Source organism: Emys orbicularis, chromosome 7, assembly GCF_028017835.1.
Source record: "Emys orbicularis isolate rEmyOrb1 chromosome 7, rEmyOrb1.hap1, whole genome shotgun sequence".
NCBI classification, from domain to species: domain Eukaryota; kingdom Metazoa; phylum Chordata; order Testudines; family Emydidae; genus Emys; species Emys orbicularis.
This window is the reverse complement of record NC_088689.1, coordinates 126,566,851-126,594,798: the sequence shown is the minus strand read 5'-3', so window position 1 is coordinate 126,594,798 and position 27,948 is coordinate 126,566,851. Positions and strand designations below refer to the sequence as shown.

The 27,948-nt window shown below is 44.9% G+C and overlaps 1 protein-coding gene across 1 annotated transcript in view; it reads left to right on the top strand.

Moving 5' to 3' along the window:
* The window catches only part of SYNPR (synaptoporin), a 190,819-nt gene that overhangs the window by 136,619 nt on the left and 26,252 nt on the right, over window positions 1-27,948 (top strand). Inside the window, exon 3 of the mRNA XM_065408284.1 lies at window positions 2,646-2,770. Coding sequence (XP_065264356.1) covers window positions 2,646-2,770 — 125 coding nt within the window. The remainder of the gene's footprint in view (window positions 1-2,645; window positions 2,771-27,948) is intronic.

Genomic DNA, 27,948 nt, shown 5'->3' with positions numbered 1-27,948 from the left:
TCATTGCCCCTTATAGATTTTCCTTTCAGCTCCCACCCATTGCTGACTGAAATCCCACTAGGATTTAAGTAGAAGTGTGTTGTATAGATGCTGTCATGTGGGGAGTCATGCCTTATTTATTATTTCTATTGGGATAGCGCCTAAAGACTACAATCAGGGCTAGGGACACCCAGAGCATGGGGTTGCGTCCTTGACCATCTTGGCTAATAGCCATCGATGGACCTGTCCTCCATGAAAACATACTCCGATTATATAAATAACATTGAATCAAACTCAAATGGCCACAATTTGGCCAGAATTTTTTTTCTTATGGGATGGGCTTGTGGCCCTCTGGCTAACTGCCCCCGCTTCTACATGGAGCCTGCAGCTAGACAGTCTTGTCCCTCTCCCTCCTGTAGGCCTGGTTCTACATGAGTTGGGCTGACTCCATGGATGGGGGGCCCACATGTCACACACAACACTTCAGGGGAACGTGACGGGTCAGGTTCCTGTCAATCATTTGGAGAGACTGAAGTGGCTGCGTCGTTCCTAACAGGGATCTCCAAAGTGGAACTGGAGTCTACTCCTGTCTCCATGGTGATGAGGGCGGGGAACGAGCGGAAATTCACAGGCCCTCTGCAGTCCCCTCCCCCAGCCATGCCTAGGTGCCATTGCTCATTTTGTTTTTATTAGATTGGGGCCGCAGTGCCCACCCTCCTCTTTCTTCCCACAGCTGCCCTAGAACGGCGTAGCCTGGCTTCAGTGGAGAAAGGAGAGGGGAGAGCAAGATCCATAGAGGGCTGCTGGGGGAATGGGTCACGATCCCCATCTGCCATCGCACCCCTAAGTCTCCTACAGTGCAGTGTTAGTCAGTCCATCCATCCGTCCAGTGTAGGTCTGACATATCTGACTGCAAGGAGTTACCTGGCTCTTACTGCCACGTCACAAAGACCTAGGATTGGGCCCTACATATCTTCCCGCCATTAAGCACAAAGTATTACTTATGTGGGAAAAGGCCAGAATATCCAACTGTCTAGCAGCCAGTCTTTCCCATTGTCACTGACCTCGTACTTCTGCGTTGTTCCTCTCCACTTGCTGTTCCTCTCGTGTTGAGTGCTTCCTTCCCATACAATCTCAAGTGCCCGTACAAACGCTGTGGCCTGGCTTTGTTCTGGATCACCCCCAGCAAATCATCTTGCGCCAGCAAAAAGCTTTTTCCGTTCCAAATGCTCAGGAACAGGCCAGGTAACCTGGCAACAGCTGGCAAAAATATACATGTATATTAAGGAAACCTGAAGACAGAGGAGGATAATGCATCTCCCAGTTTGGCTGTGATTGTGCCATGAAGTGGAGTGGTTGGTGGGGTGAAGGTGTACAGCTGTTATTGACAGCACTTATTAGGGTCTTGTGCCATGGATGGGGTTACAGTATGCTCTAGTTTTCTGTTTCCTGTCTCTCCGTCTTTAATACAGCAGTTCTTTCATTCTGCCTCAAATTTACTGTTCATGTTGCTGCTCACATCTGTCCCTTCAGTGCTTCAGGACAGGCTCTGCTTTACTTGACATGTGTGTGCTATGCTTGTATTCCTCCTTCGTCACTGACCCATCATTTATTTCATTGTTAATATGAACATGACATAATCTAGACAGCCAGATTCCACTCTCATTGACAGTAGTGTAGATCTGGAGTAATTCCATTAAAATGACTGGAATTACTCCAGATTTATACTGGTGCGAGTCAGAACAAAATTTGGCCCAGTGTATGATTTTAAAAAAAAATGTTTATAGAAGTTACAAAAATAGAATCAAGTGCCTGACCCATGTCCATGTCAAGTTTTGTTTTTGCAAAGCATCTTAAATGGACAACTGCAAAACCAATGCCAGCTTTGTCCTCCTGTTTTTAAAACAGAGATAGAGCAAAAAAGAAAAACAATAGCACTACCACCTCTGCGTCTTTGGGAATTAAGATGAAGTTGAACCTGGATTTGAACCACCTTAATTTTTGCCCATGCCTAGTTGGACGGTTGAATTTATTCTGTAACTTGCTTTGCTTTCCTTTGACTTTAGTATTGATTTATTGCATCTGCTCATCTGTCTAAGATTACAATCATGATTCCAAAAACTAATGAATAGTGTTAGTCTTTTATTCAAAGTCATATGTGGCCTCATTAAAATCTAATGAAGGATAATGTGATAACATATTTTGCATGTTGTGTCAATATATCTACATGAACCATGTGTCTGCCTTTGTGTCACTCCTTCGAAATCCCTATACTGGCTCCTTATAACATTTTGCAGTGATTTTACTTGCATTTAAAGATTTCAAATGGTTCATTGTACTTGGTCAATCTTCACTCTTTCTCCATATGTTCCTAGTCTAAACTAAGGTCTAAATTGCCTGGTTGTAATTTTTGGCACTGAGAGCAAGAGCAGCTTATAATTATGCCTCTTAATTATGGAATTCACTTCCTATTACTATTCAGAATAACCAGTCTGTTTGTATTAAAACCCAGCTCGAAGTAGTAACTGTTCTTGACCACTCTGCATTATTGATAATGTGAGGGAGTTACTTGGGCAGCGACCTCTGACTCAGTCAAGAAAACTGCTATATAGATACATTTGTTCTTGTCACTGATGTAAAATTAAAATGTCATTTGTTTTTGACAGCTTTTTGCAATCTTTGCATTTGCAACATGCGGTGGTTATTCTGGAGGCCTGCGGCTCAGCGTGGACTGTGCAAACAAGTCAGAGAGCGACCTCAGCATTGACATAGCCTTTGCCTATCCTTTCAGGTAATCCATTTTGGTTCTTGACCGTTCATATTCAGGGATGCAGCTCACCTGGGGCCTGATCTGAATCCCACCCTCGACAGTGGGAAGACTCTCATTGAGACTTTCAAGTTGCAGTGCGGGAGGTCGAGGTTGGTTGTTAGGAAACACTATTTCACTAGGAGGGTGGTGAAGCACTGGAATGGGTTACCTAGGGAGGTGGTGGAATCACCATCCTTAGAGGTTTTTAAGGCCCGGCTTGACAAAGCTCTGACTGGGATGATTTAGTTGAGGATTGGTCCTGCTTTGAGCAGGGGATTGGACTAGGTGACCTCCTGAGGTCTCTTCCAACCCTAATATTCTATGATTCTATGATTACAATGGGCTTTGGATCGGGCACCTCTTTCAGAAAGTTTTGGACAATAAGGGTAGCATTTTCAGAAGCACTTAAGTGACTGAACTTAAGAGCCTTAAGACTCGCTGAAAAATCAATGTGGCTTAAGCTCCAAAGGGCCACATTTTCAAAGGTATTTAGGTGCCTAAATGCAATTTACAAAAGCACTTAAACAGGTTATTCTAATGGAAGTTAGGTGCTTGGGTACTTCTGACAACCCCATTAGGCATCTAATGCATCTTTAGGCATCTAAAATCTGGCCCTAAATCCCTTTTGAAAATGTGATTTAGGCTCCCTGATCACTTTTATATTTAGGGCAAGATTTTAAAAAATATCTGAGGAAGAAGGTGGGTGAGAGAATCTTTTTATTGGACCAGAAGAGACAGAGACAAGCTTTTGAGCTACACTGAGCTGAAGAAGACCTTTGTGTAGCTTGAAAGCTTGTCTCTGCCTTTGCCACCAACAGAAATTGGTCCAGTAAAATATCTCACCCACATTCTTCCTCTTATATCCTGGGACCAACACAGCTACAATAACACTGCAAACTCTAAGCAGAAGAAAGACATAGTGGGGCAAAAAAAGTTTAAAATTGAAAAAATGTGCTTGCTGCTAAGGATTCTAATTCTATACAACTTTGAGTGAAAATGACACCCCCAACATCACTTTTAAAATATGAATGAGGTCCACTCTAGGAACCTGTACTGCATTTCTGTACAACTATACTCTTCAAGAAATCTTGAGATGACAAAAGAACAATGAAGAATGTGTAGCCCAGTCTCAAATTAAGTACACCATGACCCTATATGAAATTGTTATATTGCTTCTAGAAATCATATGCTGTTTTGCTTATGATTTCATTATGCATAGACCAGAAAGAATGTGTTTGCCTTTACAGCACTAAATGAAATATAACGTCTTCCAAACTATGCACACTGCTGGTGATTTTTTGAATTGCTGTTAATTTATGGTATATTTATATTACTTTAAAGAATCATATTTCCTTTATACAAATGGGTTTTTTTATTTTACTATTCTGCACAGCCTTTAACGTCTCTTTAGTATGCATGAGATGGACTTTGCAAATTGAGTTATGTGAATTTATAATAGGAGTACTTGTGGCACCTTAGAGACTAACAAATTTATTAGAGCATAAGCTTTCGTGGGCTACAACCCACTTCTTCGGATGCATCCGAAGAAGTGGGTTGTAGCCCACGAAAGCTTATGCTCTAATAAATTTGTTAGTCTCTAAGGTGCCACAAGTACTCCTGTTCTTTTTGCGGATACAGACTAACACGGCTGCTACTCTGAAACCTGAATTTATAATGTGATTCGCTTGCAAATAGGTCATTTCACCAGCATTTATTATAGAAGTATCTGTAGTAAAGAGCTTTTAATTTAAATTATTATAAAACATTATTTTATTTTAAAAGTTGTTAACACTAAATGGTCATTAAGTATTGATTGGCACTATACAAGGAATGCAGAGTATTGCTTTGGGAAGAAAACAACCAGGTATACGGTATTTTTGTTCATTAGGAAATGGCAACTAATTTGCAAATAACTACTGAGTAATTTCTAACAAATATGAAGGACAACTTGTCTATAGGATGCCGCTGAAGCAAGGAAATCTAACAGAATTACTTAAATTATAGGACTTACAAGTGTATAGTTCCACATCAGAAGGGAGATATTATTTATCAAAGGAGAATCTTAGGACAGATACTGAAGATGCTCAAAGTGTTTTTGCAAATAAGACACTTGTGTGCAAAGATCAAGTATTTGCATGCATAAATTAGGTACTCAGAAACGTACGCACACAGTTTCATCTACTAACTTTGAAAATCTGTCCCTGTGCTTCCACTGGAAGTCAGTTATGTTTCACTTAACTAGTTTTCCTGTTATGCCTGTTATTCACAAGTGTTTCCTTTCTCTTTAATGCTCATGTCAAGCGATGAGATAAGGTGCCTTTGTACAGGCTGGCTAATGCAACTCTTGAAGCAATGGCAAGCAATCTGCTATCTGAGCTCTCACTTATTTTCAAGGCTCTTTCTTCCATTCTCTGGCAAACCTGATTCTCCAGTTTGATCTACACAGGCAGAACTCTGACCACTAACTTCTGTGGGACTCAGTAGGGGTCCACCCATTCAGATCTTATTTCGGGATCCCTAACCTGCACCCCAAACAACGTGGGCTTTGTGCAAGCAGAGTGAATTTCCCACTGTTTGTAAGTCTATATTCACACAGCAGTTTTTATCAAGCTGCCTTCTGATTTCTGATCATTGGCTGAAAACTGAAGGAGGTGTGGGTGAAAATCAGAAATCAGAGAAGCCGCACAGATTCTGGCTATGCTTGTAGTTGTCATGGCTGTCAACTGTAGCACTGGAGCATTTGAATAGGGGAGAGCTGTCTTTTTAAAAACTTAACTCGAAGCAATAGAAACATGCAGAGGGTTTAGCAGATGCTTTCCTTCCTATTGCTATGGGCACTGCAGGATTTCTCACTCTTTTTCTCGGAAGTTACAGCAACCAGGCTTAGACTGTTGAGTTTTTAATGGGTAAATGTGAACAGCTTTAAACAAACTTTAAAAATTGAGACTCCTTGCCCAAGAAAGGCAAGCAGGATTTGGCTTTGCAAGCGTCTGCTGGCCAGCTTCTCATTGGAAAAGAGGAGATTTCAAAGTAAGCAGCATAACAAGTTTTGTAAATGTATTAAAGTGGTTTGGAAATTTTATCCTCTTATCAACTTCAAAATGCCCAATTGATTTAGGGACCTGTCTGATTTTCAGAAGTGATTTAGGCACTAAGGGTGCTGCGCTCAGCGTGATAACACCTAGCTGACTTAGGAGCCTAAATCTCATTTTGTCAGGGATTTAGGCCCCTAGGAGCCAAAATCCCATTGTCAGTTTATGGGATTTAGAATAAGTGCCTAAATCACTTTTGAAAACGAGACTCTCCTAAATCAGCTGGTGTTGCAATGTTTAGTGCAGCAAGGGCTAAATACCCTTAAAAATCTGTGCCTTTGCTGCCTAAATATGCAGATAGACGCCTAGTGGGATGTTCAAAACCACCTATGAGGTGCCTAGCTACATCCTTAGAGGCCAAAATACCTTTTTAAAGTATGGCCCTTAGGCCCCTTGGATGAGATTTTGGCTCTTAAGCCACTTAGATGCTTTTGAAACTTTTTCCCAACATGCTCACACTAGAGCAGGTTCAGAAGATTTTCAGAGAAGCAAAAGAGAGTTGGGTACCCAAATGCACTGGAAGTTATGCATCTAACTCCCCTTTCTGCCTCTGAACCACTCCCCTCCAGTGAGTAGGAAGTTTAGGAGTAAGTATGGAACCCAGGCTTGTCGTCTGGGGATTAGCTCCATTCAGGTCTGACGCTCCCCTTCTGATGGTTGGTCACGCCACGTTCCTCCTGGCTCTCCAGGACTCGCAGTGCTTCCTCTTCATGACTCAACCCTCCAACCAGATCACTGTAGTCCTCTCCTTCCATGGTTTCAAAGTCCTACTGGCTCAGCTGTCCACATGCCAATCCAGACAGTCTTCCGCTCCTGTGCCACTTTCCCAGCAGCTGGTAGGGGAATCCGGGCCAACCCGCTACTCCGGGTGCCAGCCCAGGGACCCGATGTCCAGCAACTACAGTCTGCTTGTTCCCAGACCCTGTCACTATTTCCCTAGACTCTTTCCGACTCCCTTCTCTATCTTCTGCCCCCAGTTCACAGGCCAAACTCCCTCCTCCCATGGAGTAACTGAAGACGACTTCCCCTCTTTGACTCCTTGCCAGACTCTTTAGCTGTTAAGAGCTATGCAATGAATTGGGGACCCTATCAACACACAGTTGATTTCTGTTCGCCATGTTACGTATTACAATAAACTAATTTGTTGGAGTCTAATTTTCAAACCAGGACATGAAATATAGAAACTACATTAACTGCATCTCCTTCGCACCTGAATTACCCCCAGAGGTTCACATCTGTGCATTTCAAGAGATTTAAAAACTCATTTCTGAAAAAGAATTTGCATACAATGCCATGCTACACAAGGTACAATAGTACTGTATAGGTATAACTAACACTAGGTACACTTTTCAGTACAGATTCTTATCATTTTGACATCCCTACCAGGACCTCTTCCCTGGTATTTACAAACCACCTACTCAGAATTATTTCTACTAGTCTAAGCAGCTGATTATCATTCCAGTTTTGATTTATCTAATTATCCTGGTGCCTGGAAACATAGTTCTCTGCAGCTAAGAACCTGCCAAGGTTACCATTTTGTAATGCATTTTGCTATTCATCAGGGTCACTTTGAAATCTGGTGTTTGAATAAAAAGCCTTGACAGGCAGATATTTACTACTGATGTTCTTGGTTTTAGAGTGCATTTGAGCTATGACAGATGAAGCCCCTTCAAAGTTGCTACACCCATTGTCACCCACATAAGATATTTCTGAATTACTGCCTTTGTGCTGAACACTGTTATTTCATAACTGTTCACATAAAATGTATTTAACGTGTTTTTCTTGTAAGTGGCAAAGTCGCATTGAAATGATCAGGCTTTCTCAGCTGTTGATTTCAATAAAACTTTTCTCATAGCAAAAATGCTATGCAATAATGTGTATTGCACTAAAATGGCATTATCTCAACCAATCAGAGTACAGGGATGCTAGGGGTTAATAACCCATAACCGTATGATTATCTCTCACTTATGCAAATCCCAGCACTGTGGCTGATGGGGAACTGATCTGAATAATAACTGGTTATATCTCAATAAACATATAATATGCAAATCTCAGTGCTCTGGCTGGCTAAAGGTCATTAGCCAATCAGCATGCAGAAATATGCATAATAATTGCATAGCTGTTTCATGCAAAATGATTGGCTATTGAACCAAAACTCCACATTCCTGTGTGCACAACAAATATGGGTGCCTCTCCTTCCTACCTGCCCTGTTATGACACCCACCTCTGCTCCTCTCAGGAGCCCACCCTCACCCCATCTGCTGCTCTTCGGAGGGAGCTGCTGCTCCGGGGGCTAAGTCTTTTTTAATTTAAATCCTGTTTATTTGAAAAGCTCTCTCCAGCCCCCAATATTAGCTGCTCTGACAGAGGAAGAGTCTTTTACCCTTCCCTAGTCAGTGTTTTTAAAATAAAACTTTGAAATAGGAAAAAAACCCACTCTTTATCAGAAGGCACAAAGGAAAAGCAGGAGAGGAGTATAATGTGTTATGTAATGAAACATATTGCAAATCATCCTTGTGGGAGTGGGGGGTGCTCCTCCCTAAGGAGGAGGGAGGATACGTTTCAATATGATACCAATATGATACCTTAAAGGTACTGCCTGTTAGCCCTTGAGTCAGATCCTGGACCTATAAACCTTTTTGTTTTCCTCTATAGGATTGCAGTAGCCCAACCCTTGTAATCCAGCGACACCCTCGAGTTAAGTAGAAATTTATTTTAGCACCTGCTGGTTGCACTATGGATTCGATCCTGCAAGGTATTGAAAATATTGGTCCAGCAGAGCACATGCTTAAATTTCAACATGAGTCGTCGTCTTAGCATATGCGCAACATACCTTATGTGGCACGTGATCAGGATTCATCACCGGATTTAGTCCGCTGATTGGATCGTTCGCGTCCCTGGGCTGAGCCGGGTCCTGACGGGGAGTGCGACGGGAACGCTGATCCATGTAGCCCCACTGAAGTCAAGGTTAAAGCTCAGCACGTGCATAAGTGCGTGCAGGGTCGGGCCATACTTACTAGAGAGATGGAGATGTTGATTGTCACCCGGCTGTTGTGGAAGGCCCAGAAACCTGATGAAAGGGGAATATGATGTTTTTTCCATTACCGTTTCTGTGCATCACAGCAGTGAACAAAACAAGCATTAATGTTTGTCCTCACCACTTCAATATCTTTTCAGTGAAATATTCAGTGCCTCTCCAAATAATCCTGTGTCAGTTTATGAAGTCAAAGAACAGAAAGCTCTGTCTGACTGGACTTTTTCATTCATTCTCTCTGAGTATCTCATTTGAATAAAAAATTCCCTGCTGAGCACCCTTTAAAGTTTGCTTGTTTGCTTGCTTAAAGTTAAAGCTTGTCGGCACATAAAGGCTGGACTAATATTTCTATTGAACCCAGGCCTGATTGCCAGATCAGAAGCCACAGATTATCATTAGGGAAACCATGGCTAAACCAATGCATTTTTAAACAATCTTCTTTTCAAAAATCCTGTTTCTGTCCCAGAATGAACCTTTTTTTTTTTTAGGTTTCTCTTCTTCCAAATCAAGTCCCTTTTATAAAAGTTTTTTTTTCTTACCTTTTCAGAATTTATTTTCAGTATTCACCAGAAAGCATTGTTTTGTCCCAACTCTGACATTTTTATTGATGCTTTTGAATTTGACAGATTATTAGGGAATCATTTGTTCTGCTAATCTGTGGGCATCTAGAAGACCGGCATAAAGGCCTTGATGATTTTGACCTACTAAATTATTATTTTTAAAATTAAGAGGTGTCTCTCTTTGCAGAGAATTATTTCTGAGTGTATGATCATGGCCACCAAGAGAATAGTTGCAGAAATGTCACTTCAGAAGCATGTTTGCAGTGTTGTTGTACCTGTGTTGGTCCCAGGATATGAGAAGAACAAGGAGGATGAGGTAATATCTTTTATTGGACCAACTTCTACTGGTCTCTTCGAAGAGCTCTGTGAAGCTCAAAAGCGTGTCTCTCTCACCAACAGAAGTTGGTCCAATAAAAGATATTACCTCACCCACCTTGTCTGTCTCAATTTAGAACCATGACAAATGAATGAAACAAGTGCAAAACCTTTATACAGATACTGCGGGGCTGTCAGGTGCTGTGAGGTCACACCTGATAACTCCCAGCTCTGTGAGAAAAGTCTAGGAAGAACATGTAGAACCATATTTATTATTTGTATTATTGGAGCCCCTAGGAGTCATAATCATGGACCATGGTGCTAGGCACAGTACAATCACAACAAAGAGACTGTCTGTGCCCCCAAAGAGCTTACAACCCATGTGGTAGCTTGCACATTCTGTTAATTAGGATGTTATGTCTTTAAGGGAGTGAAGTTATCCAGTGAACAGAAGTAGCCCGGGCGGGAGAATATGAAGGAATAAATTGTTCTCATTATTTCAGCTTCCTGCCTAGGACCTGCTCATTACACTCAGCATCTTCCAATCATAGTTCGCTTTTGAGGGCACATGGAATGGGATGGGAGAGCAGCTCTCTTGAGTGGTATAGCAAATAGCGTGGGCACATGGTACACTAACCATATCACAGATGTTCCCTCATTTTTCAGACTATCCCTAATTTCGACTGGGGATGGTTCTGGGCCAAATTTCAGTGGAACCAATGTCTAATTTAGCTTCAGTCTACTTTTTTCTTCTTCTTCACATTCCAGCCCCAATTATATAACCGGGATGAGAGTCAGACATTACAATGCCAGTCTAGGAAGCCAGTTGGAAATCTTGCATTTCTGTCAGTTTGCCAGTCAACCAGGTGTAATGCGAATGGGACGTTAGTGTAGAATAGAGATCCCATTGGTGTCACACTCTCTGGAACCTTTCCTTTGAATCACAGTGAGTTTACACTTTGAGCTCCCAGGTTTGTTTTCTGCCTCTTTAACAAGATCTTGCAAGGTATTTCATTTTGGGAAGCTGGCCAACCCTGTAACTACAGTATCTAACTAGCTGTTGACTAAACAATTCTCTCTTATTTTATATAGCATTTTTCACACAAAGGGTGCCCTAAAATGTCCTATAGAATTAAGTGCAAAGTGGTGAGGGCTGCATGGTATAAATGACAGAAAACAATGATATTAACGCACTGGGACCAGTCCTTGGGTCTGGCCCAGCTCTGCTCAGCATGTTCCCAGAGCAGACGTGCAAATTTGGCTGTGTCTCATCTTTTCACTCCCCCACTTCTAGGACTGACTGGGATTTGCTTTGCTCAACACCAGCCATTCCACACTGGGGAATCCTAAGGTGTCTGCTTAAGGCAGTTTGGTGGCATTGCTGAAGTAGCAGAAAGGACCAGCCATAGCATGGGCCAGGACCTGGCCCATTGCCCAGTGAATAAATTAAAGCAGTGGAGGCAAGTGAGGGTGGAGTCAGTGAAGATTTAATAGTGTTTGAAGATGTTCCTCTTGCTGATGAGAAGCAGTTCTGCCTTTGAGGCATTTTAGCTGAAGGCATTTGAGATGAAGCCACAGGTTTGGTTGGCCAGGATGAGCAGTTTGGGTGAATGTGGACGGTTATTGAAGAGGTTAAAGTATATCCTGACGTACAGCTGAGCCTCCTCAACATTAAAGTGGTAGTTAGGGCTGAGGGCAGAAATAAGATGACTCCGATGAAAAGGCTGAGGAAACCAAACGCTGCACCCACCATGACTCCAAAGAGGGGAGTGGTTTGTAGTGGTAACTGGAACGGTGAGAAATGGCTGTTTCTTAAACCACTTGGCTGAGCAGTGAAGATTTGGGGATTAGGATGGGGGGCAGGGAGAGGGGAAGGGATGGATAGTGGCAGAGTTTAGAGAACGGAGCAGTGTAAAGGAACAGTTAGCCATAATGGTGATATCATGGGTAGAGATGAGGGAGTTGGGTGAAAATTTTTGGCAAATAGTCAATTAATCAAAAACGCATTTTGGGGGGTACACTGAAACTATTTGTGCGTTTGGGCTGAATTTGGCAAATTTCAGCAGGAAAAAGAATTTGGAAATGTCTAGACATTTCATTCTGATATTTTGAAAACAAACTATTGCAGCGTTTCACTTTGAATTTTTTTTTAACAAAATGTTGTTGTTTTCCCCCCCAGAAAATTCAATTATTTGCTTAGATCTATTAATAAGCAAAAGAGGAAGTTGATTTTTTTAAGTGACTAAATTCTACCAGCAAGAAGCATGCAGGATAATGGTGAAAGAAGAAGAGGGGTTAGGGTAATATTTTCCCCTACATCTCTATAAAATAGATCTTCCATTTATTAGTAAAATACTTTAGAATCACAGAATCAAAGAATATCAGACTTGGGAGGGACCTCAGGAGGTCATCTAGTCCAACCCCCTGCTCAAAGCAGGACCAATTCCCAACTAAATCATCCCAGCCACGGCTTTGTCAAGCCTGACCTTAAAAACCTCTAAGGAAGGAGATTCCACCACCTCCCTAGGTAACCCATTCCAGTGCTTCACCACCCTCCTAGTGAAAAAGTGTTTCCTAATATCCAACCTAAACCTCTCCCACTGCAACTTGAGACCATTGCTCCTTGTTCTGTCATTTGCCACCACTGAGAACAGCCGAGCTCCATCCTCTTTGGAGCCCCCTTTCAGGTAGTTGAAAGCAACTATCAAATCCCCCCTCATTCTTCTCTTCTGCAGACTAAACAATCCCAGTTCCCTCAGCCTCTCCTCATAAGTCATGTGCTCCAGCCCCCTAATAATTTTTGTTGCCCTTCACTGGACTCTTTCCAATTTTTCCACATCCTTCTTGTAGTGTGGGGCCCAAAACTGGACACAGTACTCCAGATGAGGCCTCACCCATGTCAAATAGAGGGGAATGATCATGTCCCTGGATCTGCTGGCAATGCCCCTCCTTGTACAGCCCAAAATGCCGTTAGCCTTCTTGGCAACAAGGGCACACTGTTGACTCATATCCAGCTTCTCGTCCATTGTAACCCCTAGGTCCTTTTCTGCAGAACTGCTGCCTAGCCACTCGGTCCCTAGTCTGTAGCAGTGCATGGAATTCTTCCATCCTAAGTGCAGGACTCTGCACTTGTCCTTGTTGAACCTCATCAGGTTTCTTTTGGCCCAATCCTCTAATTTGTCTAGATCCCTCTGTATCCTATCCCTACCCTCCAGCGTATCTACCACTCCTCCCAGTTTAGTGTCATCTGCAAACTTGCTGAGAGTGCAGTCCACGCCATCCTCCAGATCATTAATGAAGAAATTGAACAAAACTGGCCCCAGGACTGACCCTTGGGGCACTCCACTTGATACTAGCTGCCAACTCGACATGAAGCCATTGACCACTACCCGTTGATCCCGACAATCTTGCCAGCTTTCTGTCCACCTTGTAGTCCGTTCATCCAGCCCATACTTCTTTAACTTGCTTGTATGACCCATATGGGATTAGATGTAGCCACTGTACTGGGATTTAAAAGAGCACATTTCTGTTAAGGCGATTTCCGCCTCCGCTTGTAAAATGTATTTTTCTGACTGTTGACAAACTTAAAGGCTGCAGTAACTCGACCTCCTTTGGACATGATCAACGTTGCTTTTTGTATCACGGTGGTACCCCCTTCTGTAAGTAATGATATAAGCAGGTATCCTAGTGAGAGCAGTGTCAATTAGTAATGGTGAAAGACAGAATGTGTAAGTTACATGTCTAACTAGTGTAATTTACAGGATGAAGGACCATAAGAGAGAGTTGTAGCAGTAGAAAAATTAGCAGTGTCCATTCAAGTAGGCCACCCACTGCTTTGACTCACACTCTTCCTGCTACCTTTGGGTTTCCTTCTCATTTGCCTGGCACTTTGTGCAGTCATTATACCAAATCAGAATGGTGACCTTTGTCATCCACTTTGCACAGGTTTTAAGTGATTGTTCAAGGCAGGGGAGAATTAGGCCTTTTGTGCTAAGGCCCTGTGTTTGAGGGGTGGCGGGGTAGGGGGATGAGAGGGGTTTACACTGGGAGAGCAGTACCAGTGTATGGTGGGGCTTCCATCGGTGTGGCTTACCCAGGGCCGGCTCCAGGCACCAGCTTGGCAAGCAGGTGCTTGGGGCGGCCACTTCAGAGAGGGGCGGCAGGTCCAGCTATTCGGCGGCAATTCGGTGGACGGTCCCTCACTCCCGCTCAGAGCGAAGGACCTTCCGCTGAATTGCCGCTGCAGATCGCGATTGCGATCACGGCTTTTTTTTTTTTGGCTGCTTGGGGCGGCCAAAACCCTGTAGCCGGCCCTGGGCTTACCCCAGTAGTTGACCGGCGCAGTGGGTCTACGGTAGGTGTCATGTTACACCAGTGCACATTGTCCTAGTCTAGACAAGCCTCAACACAAATTCAGACTAGAAATAAATTGCATTTTTTTTAACAGGGAGGGTAATTAACCATTAGAGCAACTTACCAATGGACGTGGTGGATTCTCTGTCACTTGAAGTCTTTAAATGAAGGTGGGATCTCTTTCTAAAAGATATGCCGTAGCACAAACACAAGTTATTGGGCTGGATGTAGGAACTTCACAGGGTGAAGCTCTCTGGCCTGCGCTATGCTGGAGGTCAGACTAGATGATCATAATGGTTCCTTCTAGCCTCTATCAATCTGTAAAAGTCTCCTTTAAACCTGCTTACCAAGGTGTGACCTCCTTACCTATCACCTCTGAACTATGCCCATGGACAGGGTTAATAGCCAATCCTTTAAGGCTTTGTGTTCAATAATAGATCAGTAAAGCTGGAGCTCTTGAGCTCTATTGCGTAATTATATACAGTTAGTATAGGCACTTAGGAATAGGTCACTGCTTTTATTATCTTTATCCACCATGCCGCTTCATATCCTGCTCTCAGCAATGCCTTTTATGCCTAATTTTGGCCCTCTGTGGATAGATTTGCCTAACCGGGCCTTTTTTTTAATAGCTGTAGTACAAACTGGAAGTGAAATGAACGAAGACCATAATGTGGCCTCCAACTGCGCCAAGTTCAGGCGGAGAATCCTTCTGGGTGCCTGCTGCTCTAATTGGGACATTTTAACCATTCCCTTTTCGTTTTAATGTGGCCTAAGAATACAAAGCTAACTTGAGTCTTCAGCATCTTGGGTTCCCACAAGACGACATCAGTATTAGTTTATGCTTCTTTTCATTTAACTCGGATTCACATACTTTGGTTCTGTATGGTATTATTGGAAAGAGGGAAAGGTTTTATTTTTTTTAATAGGGCATTTAAAAGTGCTGACATGTTTTTCCATGTGTGGTTACAGCCAAACAATAATAATAACCTGGGCGTCAGATTCACAACTCGTGTAAATCAACATAGCTCTCTTGAAGTCAATTTCAACATTCATCGACTTCAATGACGCTACACTGATTTCCACCAGCTATACAATGTATAAATTCTGTTGGATGTGCAATTGCTGTATCATTGAATGCCTCAGTGTGTGTGGAAACCACCATTTGCTGTCAAGACTGTAGAGTGTATCTCCCAGACCAAGGAAAATGGAGTGTCATTAACCCTTGATGGCTCAGGTGGAAGCAGCTCAGGAGAATGGATGGCTGATGCCTAGAGAAACCAGTCCGACCAAGTTAGCTGGAAGGGGAAGGGGTTTAGAGCAGAGAGGCTCCGAGGGACTCACAGACACAGGAGGCTTGGCCAGGAAGGAGGAAGAGAGGGGCATACTGTCATAGCAGAAGCGTCCTTTTGAACTGCAGGACCAGGTGCAGAGGGAGAAGACTGGCTGCCCAGGAGAGAGAGAGTCTCCATGATTCGGAGGAGAAGCCATGCACAGGATCCTGGACTCCTTGAGGACTCTGACTTCAGCCCAAAGAACCCTCCAGAGCATGAGGAAACTGAGGCAGGCAAATACATATGGCTGGCTAATTGTTCAGTCTAGATCTGCATATTTCTCGTGCTACGTAAAGTAGAGTGATTGGTTTTGGGGAACCCTTACAAAGCCCATGTGTCTCTTTGCTTTCACTGTCAAGTTTCCCTGAAGAGGTCAGCCATAAACTCAGTGCAACAACAAGGTTGGAGCTCTGAGAAAGGGAATGTTTAAACTACTGGAGGCTGAAGTGTAACATCAGGGTAGTTTCAAGCTAAGCATATGCTTAAGAGCTAAGCACGTGGGTTGAGTGCTTTGCTGAAGGGCTGTCTATGCTTTACAGATCTCTAAGGCTCATCAGTAACTGTCTTGCTACTAAATTTGAAGAGCAGCCTGCCCTATCCCAATGAAGGATATCACTTGATTTACATATGTAACACTGACAGACCCTAGTCATTGGCGGGCGGGATTGAACCTGGGACCTCAGGTGCTTAATACATGATCCTCTACTTGTTAACTAAGGCTGTAGAGCAAACTCATTAATCTCTCTCTCTCTCTAAGTGGTCTTGGTGCCACTTCCCCTAGCTGAGGAAGCACGTCCCAAGCTTCAGAGACGTCCCAGTTGAAATCCCGGATGAGTCCCCACTTGTAACCCAGACGGGCCACCAGCCACATGGCTTTTAGCTCATGCAGTGAAGGTTCATGTGCTAAGCTCCAGAGATCCCTAGTTCAATCCCTCCTGGCAACAACCGGAGTCTGTTGGTGTTAAACATATATGCTCAGGACACATAACTGGCTCTGAAGTGAATGGGCAGGGAAGTGAGAGCAACATTCTCCAGGTAGTGTTGTGTTGCAAAGGAAGGAACATTTGGATTCTTAAATCAGCACTAAATTGTAGGCTCCTCTATTGTGGCACTCGCAGCAATTGCGTTTTTGATGAATTGGGACACTGTTGTTCCACGCAGCCTTCTTTCTCTTAATAGACATGGTATTTTATGCTTCTTTACGCTGTTTTGGAGCCAGAGGAATCTTCACTAATGCTTTAGACGTAGTTGATTCTTAAAGTGTAAGTAATCCTTGGATTTATTAATGTATTCAGCTCTTTCCCCATTTCTATTTTAATATATATTCATGCAGGGTCTCTGTGGCATTCTGCATGCCGTGGTGTTTTATCTAAGCCTGTCATGAGGACTTTTTTCTGAAAGCAAGACTTTTTTTCAAAGTTACTTCTCTTGCAGATTTTTTTCCACTTTGTAATGCTACTCTTTTCTAGAATATTTTTGAACATTTCAAGCCCTGACTTCAATGCCAGAACATAGGCAGCCAATGCAAAAAACATTCCTACCTGCTTTACTTTGGTTGCTATTTGACTGAATTCCCACTGAGGTGATGTAGTGTCAATGTAGTGAGTAATTGAACAAATTCTCCCCCTTTTCCATCTTCCTTCAAAATACATGTTCACAGTGCTTCTCTAGAATACCAATTCCAAATCTAGATGAGTCTACGGACCCCTTTGTAAAGCTTTCACAAGATTTTTTTGGTCTGTTCTGCTGTTACCCATGGCTCAGGCTTGAACTGATTTGCCTATGGTTTAGTGAAATATATCACTATTGCTATCCACAGTTAACAGATTACTGGGAGTGTATGTATGATCTTTGCTAATATGGCCACATTCTTTTATGGAATCTAGCACTGCTCCTGGATTCCTAGGTAATTGTTGTGGCACTTCGGGCCAGACCCTTAAAGGTAAATACCTTTGAGGATCTAAGCCTTAATGCCTTCTTCCAGCAGTGCTTGACTTCAACTATTCTGACCGCAATTTATCAATGTGCTACCTGTAGACAAAACAAAAGACCAAAAAGTCCTGTCTTTGGCATCGACAGTGTCCTATGCTCACCCCGCTCATCTCTTACCTAAGAAGAAATATGAAAGTTTGTTTGGAACAAAATTAACTTTTATTGGGATTCCTTTAAACCCGTGCAAGGGCCTAAAACCAATTGCTTAAAGTTCTAAGGAACTTTTTAGTTTTTGTTTTTTAAATCACAATGTTTCAGGATAGAACGTTGCTGTGTTTTAATTAATTTCATGCTCATCTGAGCTGCTCTTGGTGCTAAGATTTCTGTTTTCAAAACCTAGGCCAAATTCCAAGTGAACTCCTCCTTTCTCCCATAGGTTCTGGCAAAGGATTTTGGGTGGAAACGTGGCTCTGGCTGAGCACAGTGGTTAGGGCTGAGTTTCACTTCCAGGTTTTTTTGGCTCATTCAGATCTGAAACGTAAGGCAAGACTCGGGTGGTGCAAAGCTTTGTATGCGAAAACAGCAGTGTCAAAAGTGTCGGCTGGACTCACTGCAAACATGAAGTGTGATGTATTGCACAAGATGTTGACCCCACCCGCCCAAGAAACAGAATGTTCGACTCAACTGCTTTTCTGATGACTTCATTTGTTATATTCATCATTATCTGCAGCGTCCTTTCCAAAGCCTGGTCATTTATTTTCCTTACAATTGTAGCATTTGCTGTTTGGCGAAGGTTTTTTGATTGGTTGGTTGGTTTTGGTGGTACTGGAGCTCTGATTATTTCCTAGTTGGAACCAACTTCACCGGTGAAGACAGGAGGAGGAAAGCTGGGCTTGTGCTAAATCATGGGACTGGGATTTGGGAGACCTGAGATGAAACTCCTGGCTCTGCTACAGTCAGGGGCGGCTCTATGTATTTTGCCACCCCAAGTACGGCAGTCAGGCGGCTTTCGGCGGCATGCCTGTGGGAGGTCCGCTGGTCATGCAGATTCGGCGGCATGCCTGTGGGAGGTCCGCTGGTCATGCAGATTCGGCAGCATGCCTGTGGGAGGCCCGCCAGTCCCGCGCCATCGGTGTACCCGCCGCCGAATTACCGCCGAAACCGCGGGGCCAGCGGACCTCCCGCAGGCATGCAGCCGAAGGCAGCCTGACTGCCACCCTCACGGCGACCGGCAGGCCGCCCCCCCCCACGGCTTGCCGCCCCAGGCACGCGCTTGCTGCGCTGGTGTCTGGAGCCGCCCCTGGCTACAGTTATAGAATCATAGAATCACATAAGTCGCTTAGGCCCAGATTTTTAGTAGTATTTAGGTGTTGCTACACCCAGCACTGCAACAACTAACTGATTTAGGAGCCTCCATCTCCTTTTCAAAAGGGACTTTGGACGGTGGGATTAGGTACCTAAGTGCCTAAGTCCCTTTTGAAAAGGAGATGGAGGCATTTAAATCATTTAGGCATTTTAATGCGGAGCCCAGCAATGCCTAAATACGTTTGAAAGTTTGGGCCTTAGAGTCTCTGTTCCAAAGTTCTCCATTTTACAAATGGGAACAACAACACTTCCCTACCACACAGGGGTATTTATAGGATAAATTCATTAATGTGTATTTGGCACTCAGATGACGTGTAAGGTGAAATCAGTGATGCGAAGTCTGGATATTTTCTTAATGTAAATTATTGGGGTTACGCTATATGCAGAGGGGGTCTAACTGCATGTAGGCAAACTCCTCGTTCAGAAATCTCAGCCCAGACACCAAAACCTGGTTCTTGGGAAGCAGAGATGAATGCAGAGAGCAAACTCCTGTGCTCTTTGCAACAGTTCCCCCACACAAAATGTGTGTAACAAAACTAACAGTGACACAGCAGGTCCTGTGTTCAAGGGCAGCATACGGCTCCCATGCTAGGAAAAAGAACCTGACAGTCTCCGTGCCATCTCATAACTGTCACCATAATAAAATCAGGATAATTTGGGGATTGGGTTTTGCTCTGCTGGGTCGACCACCACGAAACTCAATCTTGCCTAGGCCACGTGTAATGACTGATGGTGTTTTGCTATGGGCATCAGTGCTAGATTTTGAGATAATATAGACATTGAGATTGGGAGGGGGGACAGACACTAAAACATAGCCAGTGTTTTTCTTCCTCCTTGATGTCTGAGAGAGAGTGCTCTGTGAATTTACACTCAAAGTCCTGAACTACTCTGTTCTCTGGAGGCTGATCTGACCACAGTGGGACCGCACTTGCATAAGGGGATCCACAGTGACCATACAACAGCCTGCACCATTCCCTTCCCTGCAGTTGAGTGGCCAAGGTGGCCGAGACCTGCCAATTCCAGGAGCTGGACTGGCCCTTTGGGACTGTCGCTGGAGGCACAATTTAGAGCTGCCTTCAAGCTGCTGTAATTTGCACCAGAGGAAAGTCCTTGCACCAGTGGCTCAAGGATCAGGGAAGCATGAAAGAGAGTTAAAGGCATCTGTGCATTGCACTGAGGCCTGGTGAGCATTCATTGGCCATGGGTGAGGACCTGGCCCTCATTTAATAGAGAACAATCAAGTAATGTTACAAATTCCACTAGGTGCTTATATGGGTGATTTTAAGCATTGGGGATAGTGTGTCTGTTGCTCTTTAGGTAACAAACATAATATGAGGAAGCCAAATGGGCACAGTTGGATCCCAAATAAGCAAGTGTCACGTGGTGACTGGTCCCTTTACGGGGTGATGGGGCCAGCTACACCTGTGCTGTAATTAATTAGTTGCTTCCCAGCCTGAGGGGGCAAAGTCTAAGGAGGACCAGGTGACAGCTTAATGGACATTTGGGCCTTATAAAATGGTTGAGAAAGATCGGTCTGAAGAATGGAACCGCAGATGGCTGGCTGGCTTCTGTGGAAAGCCCTGAGCCAGGGTCTGCAGAATAGTATTCCATGGGGATCGGCCTCAGGACCCAGTGCTCTATACCGGAGCAGCAAAGGATGCAAAGAACACAGCCCAGCAGGGGCTGAGAATGGTACTCCAGGGGAACCAGCCTGGGGGCCCAGTGCTCTCTCCCAGAGCCAGAAAGACTCTCTCAAGTAGCCCAGAAAGGGACTGGGAATAGGGCCCGGAGGGCAGACTGCAGAGAAGCCCCTGAAGGGCAGAAGAACCTTTTTGTTTGTCTGGATGTTTAATTGGACTTTTGCTACTCCAGAAGGGGTCAAGTTTTGTTTGTGAGTTGACTTGGGGGCTAATCCACATCTGCAGCACAAACTGGTGTGTACAGAGCTATGGAGACCCCACCTCAGGGAAGGACACTGAGGCAGGAAGTACCTGTAATTCCACACTCAGCCAGGGGGCTATAGGACAGCCATATGCCATGAAATGTATTTGCTAAATATATACTCACACAGAAACCCATCAAAGAGGATCTCAACCTCCCTCCATCAGTTGAGGAAGTTATGAAAGCCATCAAACAACTCAACTCTGGCAAAGCCTCCAGAAAGGATGGTATTCCAGCAGAATTGTATTAAGTTGCAGGCCCAAAGGCTATTGAAGTGTTTCATGACATCTTGAGTCGCATTTGGAAGGAAAAAGAAATGCCACAGGACTTCAGAGATGCTATTATTGTATCACTGTTCAAAAACAAAGGCAGCAAAGCTGACTGCGGAAATTACAGAGGCATTGCTCTCCTCTGTGCAGCAGGGAAAATACTAGCTTGCATCCTACTGAACAGACTCATTGAAAACATATCTGAGGAGACTCTGCCAGAAGTGCAGTGTGGTTTCAGACCCGGTCATAGCACTATGGACATGATCTTTGTTGTAAGGCAGGTCCAGGGAAAATGTTTAGAGCAGAAAATGGATCTCTATGTAGTTTTCATTGATTTGATCAAAGCTTTTGATATGGTCAACAGAGAGGGTCTGTGGGCTATTTTACATAAACTGGGCTTCCTAAGAAGGTTCATACAAATCATTTGTCTGTTCCATGACCACATGATAGTGCAAGTGCTCGCCAGTGGTGACATTTTCTGATGCATTCAAAATCTCGAATGGAGTGAAGCAAGGCTGCGTATTTGCTCCAGTGCTGTTCAACTTGTTCTTTGCCTGTGTCCTCAGCCATGCCACAAGGGACTTGGATCAGGGGATATACATCTGCTACTGACTTGATGGCTACCTCTTTGACCTTCGAAGACTCAAAACTAAGACCATGGGGCTGGAGAGACTTCTTGTTGAGGCACTTTTTGCAGATGACTGCACCTTGATGGCCCATAGACCTGACGACCTTCATGTCATCATTGATAGATTTTTCTGAAGCATCCCAGCTCTTTGGTCTCACCATCAGTATCGGGAAGACTGAGGTCTTGTTTCAACCAGCATCTCATTCCAATGCCCCAGTGCCAGCCATCATCATCCAAGGCACACAGTTGATAAGGAAATTTCCTCCAGAATTAGTAAAGCCAGCCAGGCCCTTGGCCGACTCCAAACAAAAGTCCTTAACCAACACAACATTCTCTCCACCAAATGGAAGATCTATAGTGCAGTGGTTCTAACATCTCTCCTGTATGGAGCTGACACGTGGACTCTCTATACATGTCACATTAAATAGCCTGAGCAATTTCACACGTGCTCCCTCTACTCAATAATGAGCATTCGCTGGCAGAACAGAGTGACCGATATTAAGATCCTTGAGAGAGCAAACACAACCAGCATTGAGGAAATGCTTCTGAGAGCACAACTTAAGTGGACCGAACATGTCATCAGAATGGAAGACCACTGCCTCCCAAAACAGATCCTGTCTGAGGAATGGAGTCAGGGCAAAAGAAAGAAGGGTCGTCCGCATAAGCGCTTCAAAGATAATCTGAAGAGCAGTATCCAGTGGGCAGGCATCAATCGCAAAGACCTTGAGCAAACGGCTCAGAACCGGACTTAGTTGTGCTCTCTGACAAGATCAGCATGTAACAGGTTCGATCAGGACTGACAAAATCATCTCTGGGCTGCATGTGAAAGGCTCCACAGAGCTACATCGTCAAACATCATAGATAAGGACTTTCCTTGGCCTCAGGGTGGCTGATTCTGTGCCTCAGGGTTTGGACTTCGGAGTCATATGCGCAGCCATAGATGAGAACTGCGACAATATCGTCATCCGCAGTGGACTACCAACAGCACTCACGTGGAAGAAGTAGGTACATACACACTGCAGCTCTGGCCGGTTTCTGACGGCTTCTAAAACACAGATCACAGTGAGCACCACTTGAGGGCTCTCACACTTCTCCTCTCCCCAGAGGGAGAAGCGTGTGGAGTGGAGTGTCTTGTTTTGGTAGGGTTTAGTGGAAATATTCCTTGCACTTGGAGTGGAAAGTGGTGAGGGTTTGTGATAGTCCTTGATTCCCTGTCCTTGTTCCTGTACACTACAGAAGGGCTGATTCTCCAGTGCCAGCCCCTTTCCCCCTGCCACTAGTCATACACACAGGGCCGGTGCAACCATTTAGGCAAACTAGGCGACCGCCTAGGGTGCCTAGTGGTTGGGGGCGCCTAAAAGCCCGTTCAGGCGAGGAGGTGGAGTGGAAGTGAGCTGGGGCGCGTGGAGGGCCGCCCGCAGTAATAGGGGGGCGCACAGGGGAACCGCTCCCCGCCCCAGATCACCTCCACTCTGCCTCCTCCGCTGAGCACGCAGCCCCCGCTCTAAGTCTCCTCCAATCAGCGCCGCAAGCCTGGGAGGGGAGGAGAATTAGAGCGGCGCCAGCGTGCTCAGCGGAGGAGGCGGACCTGAGGTGAGCTGGGGCGGGATCCCCAGGCGGGGTTAGCTGCCGCGGGGGGGGGGGGGGGTCTCCCCAGGCGGGGTTAGCTGCTGTGGAGGCGGGCTCCCCGGGCGGGGTTAGCTGCAGGGGGGGGGAGTGGCGGGCTCCCCGGGTGGGGGGGGCTGGGTTAGCTGCCGCGGGGGGGCGAGGTTAGCTGGGTGTGGGGGGGTGCAAGGTGGAAGTTTCGCCTAGGGCGCGAAACTTCCTTGCACTGGCCCCGCATACACACATGTGCAAAGTGTGTGCAGCGTGTATATACAGTGCTGCCGCCCCTGGAAGTGAGAGGAGAACTTTGACCGGCTAGAGTTTTAGACCCCATTGTAAAGGACTGCCCAGGGAGCAGAACAGCATCTCCTTGTTGCCTTTTATGTTGTTTCAGGCTCCATTTCCGATGGAACTGAGATCCTGCAAAAATACCAACAGTGACTAAAGGCTTTATGCAGACTGGTAGAAATAAATCGTTTCCTTCCATGCAATTAGAATTGATTGTAATTGCTGTTATTTTGCGTAGCTGTGGCACCTACAGGTCCCAGTCAGTGACTGAGGCCCCACTGTACTAGCACGGTTTTTGCCGCAAAGAACTTAGCATACGATGAGAGACAAGAGGTGGAGAAGGCAGAGGGGACAAGATAGAGGACATGCCAGCAGTGAAACAGTGGTGTTTAGTGTCAAAAGCAGCGGTCCCAGTCTGCCCACTGCTTAATCATTGATTTTATACAGAAATAAGCAGTTTATCCCACAGCGGCATATACAGCGCAGAACATGTGACTAACAGATTGTCTCATTAAAAACAGAACTTCAACAAAAATTGCCTTGATCAAATGTTTGCACAATTGCCATGTGCAAGTGCTGGGACACTAACGAGTCAGGAAACTGAAAACATGGGAGAGAGGAAAATATTTTCCCGTATTCTGACTGGAAATCACCCAACAGAGAATACACTTTTAGTAAAGCTTTTCCAGATAAATTGCCAGTGGCATATTACATTTTTTTATATAATGTCTGTTGTGGAATTACACCCACAGGTGCGTTCTGACAGCATTCTAGGGAAGTGGAACCCTTTTAAATCCCTGAAGCCAGCTGTAATAAGAATGAGATTTTTAGGATCCTGGCCCTACAAACATTTCAGCAGGTGTGTGTTGCATATGTGCAAGTATGTAGTGAAGCTGATGTCTGAAGCAGGGCTGCTTCTGATTTTGCGTATCCCTAGGAAGACCTTAGTGAAAGTTATGAAAGGATTTTAAAAGTGAACATCTCTTGGACAGCGAACAGTTTAAAAAAATACAAGGGGCCAAATCTGTAGCAACTGACACTGGATTTTTTGTGTGTATCTAGTTCTTAAGTGATACTTGATTTTTTTTTTTTTTTTTTTGTCCTGTATTCACAAGAGGCATTGGGCCAGTTTTAGCAGTGATGTGTACATGGCATAAATTAGATTAGGGTTGCCAACTTTCTACTCACACAAAGCCAAACACTCTTGCCCCGCCCCCTGCCCCACCCCTCCTCTGAGGCCCCATCCCTTCTACGAGGCCCTGCCCCGCTCACTTCATCCCCTCCCCCCCCATCGCTCACTCTCCCTACCCTCACTCACTTGCTCATTTTCACCGGGCTGGCGCAGGGGGTTGGGGTATGGGAGGGAGTGCAGGCTCTGGTGTGGGGCTGAAGATGAGGGATTTGGGATGCGGGAGGGGGATCAGGGCTGGGGCAAGGGGTTGGGGCACTGGAGGTTGGGGGGAGGGCTCTGGCTGTGGGTGCAGGCTCTGGGGTGGGGCTGGGGATGAGTGGGTTTGGGGTGCAGGAGGGTGCTCCAGGCTGGGAGTGAGGGGTTCGGAGGGCAGGAGAGGGATGGGGGTTGGGGCACAGGGGGGTGAGGGCTCTGGCTGCGGATGCAGGCTCTGGGGTGGAGCTGGGGATGAGAGGTTTGGGGTGCAGGAGGGTGCTCCAGGCTGGAATCTAGGGATTCAGAGGGAGGGAGGGGGATCAGGGCTGGGCTAGGGGGTTGGGGCACGGGGAGAGGCAAAGGATCTGGCTGCTGCTTACCTCAAGAAGCTCCCGGAAGCAGCAGCATATTTCCCCTCCGGCTCCTACGCGGAGGCGCAGCCAGGCAGCTCCCCACACTGCAGGCGCCACCCCTGTAGCTCCCATTGGCCGTGCTTCCTAGCCAATGGGAGCTGCAGAGCCAGCGCTTGAGGTGGGAGCCACAGCAGGCACCCTGTCTTAGCTCCACTGCACCGTGGATTCGACTTTTGACCCTTTCGACCTTTTCGAAAACCAGACACCTGGCCACCTGAGTTAGAGTCCCTTACACTCAGTTAGACTCCCTTAGACTCACGTACAAGAGAACCTCTGTTGGTTTGTACCTGCGGTGGAGATGGAAGAAGGGGTAAGTCAATGAAAGGAGTTGAGTGCTGGGCATCTCTGAAAATCAGGCCTAATGTCTCAAGATGAGTCCCCTATAACACAGGTCCCCAGAATTGCTTGGACACTTGTGAAAGTGTAAACCATACTGAATAAATAAATAAACGCTCCACGCCTACAGGTGAAGAAATATATCTGCAAATAGTGCTGTGAAGGGCGGTCTTATCCATATCAAATTGGAGTAAGGTAGGCAAAGATGGGGGAGAGGAACATTCAAGCAAATGTTAGTAATTGTTTTATCTGGAAAAAAATAGCAGAAGATACACAGGAGAACAGGTTTCAGAGTAGCAGCCGTGTTAGTCTGTATCCGCAAAAAGAACAGGAGTACTTGTGGCACCTTAGAGACTAACAAATTTATTTGAGCATAAGCTTTCGTGGGCTACAGCCCACTTCTTCGGATGCACAGAATGGAACATATATTGAGGAGATATATATACACATACAGAGAGCATGAAAAGGTGGGAGTTGTCTTACCAACTCTGAGAGGCCAATTAAGTAAGAGAAAAAAACTTTTGAAGTGATAATCAAGATAGCCCAGTACAGACAGGTTGATAAGAAGTGTGAGAATACTTACATGGGAAGATAGATTCAACGTTTGTAATGGCTCAGCCATTCCCAGTTTCTATTCAAGCCTAAGTTGACTGTATCTAATTTGCATATCAATTCAAGCTCAGCAGTTTCTCGTTGGAGTCTGTTTCTGAAGCTTTTCTGTTGCAGAATTGCCACCCGCAGGTCTGTCATTGAGTGACCAGACAGGTTAAAGTGCTCTCCTACTGGTTTTTGAATGTTATGATTCCTGATGTCAGATTTGTGTCCATTAATTCTTTTGCGTAGAGACTGTCCGGTTTGGCCAATGTACATGGCAGAGGGGCATTGCTGGCACATTGCTGGAGAACAGGGTTAGAGGTGGCAGCGTAAAATTGTTTCATAGCTTAATTAGCACATTTGGAGAGACGTTTTCTTCCTTTCCAAGAACCTCCCAAAGCGGATATTTCTGAGAAGGGGATGAAATGAGTGTTGGAGGAGGAAATGCAAAATGGTGTATCCTTTGAAATCACCTGTAGGTCACTTTTTATCTTTCATCTGTCTACTTAACCATACCACACCTTCACAGAATCCCCTGCTCCATCTTATAATTGTAGATGTTTGACCCTGAAAGGGCAAAGAGAACTTTAACTCTGAAAGACTTTGAAAAGATCACATGCAGTCTTAAGATATCATCTTTCTTTGAAAATAGATCCTACCTGACAGCTTCTTGATCCTGAGAAGTAAGTGGTGTGAGTGGAAGTCACTGGATAAAGGTTAGAATTGGTGGGAAGTGGACATAGAATGGTAGGAACAATGGAATAGTCCATACTTTGTAGTAACGCTCCATTTGCAAGTGTCCACATTATTTAAGAGTACCTTCTGGAAGCTCTTATTACTGCTTCAGTTCTGCAATTAAAGATTTCCCCCATTGTAAGGAATCCCTCTTCAAAGGCTAAACTTTAGAGCAGGAGTGAGGTGTATGCTAGGGATTCCAGTCATAGCCATCAAAAGCTCTCAGCTTCGTTGCTGTTCAAATGTTACTCTTCCACAAAAGAGGAAAGCTGAGCCTAATATGGCTAATTGCAGGAACCAACAGGGTTAATAAAAACTCCAGATAATAATCGCAATAAATACAGCGGAGACAAATAAGTCACAGTACTGATGGACCTGACTTCTTATCAGTGGCTACTAGCCGGCTCCATCTACCCTCCTGATTCCTATAACAGAACCTGCTGCTTGGGTTGCTGTTATCGGATGGCCTTTCAGATGTTAAGGATTTAATCATTAAATAAGCAGAGACGCCAAGCACCGGAAGAACACACTTTCCTGCTTGGTTAAGAACTACTCTCCTTTGTTTTCCTTTTGGAGAACCATGCTATGGGAAATGTTGGTGTTTCAGAAGATGTTGGCTATGGAAAAGAATACATTCTTGGGGATTTCAGAAGAGTGGAGACCATTCCTTCCCAGACAGATCTTCCCTTCTAGCTAAGGATCCTGGAACACATTTAAAGCATCAGAGGGGTAGCCGTGTTAGTCTGAATCTGTAAAAAGCAACAGAGGGTCCTGTGGCACCTTTAAGACTAACAGAAGTATTGGAGCGTCTAATGAAGTGGGCACTCACCCACGAAAGCTTATGCTCCAATACTTCTGTTAGTCTTAAAGGTGCCACAGGACCCTCTGTTACATTTAAAGTATTTTTCCTTCATCAAAGTAGTATCTATAAGACACTGCTTCTGGGAACATGATTTAGTCCATTAGAGGAACGGATAACAGA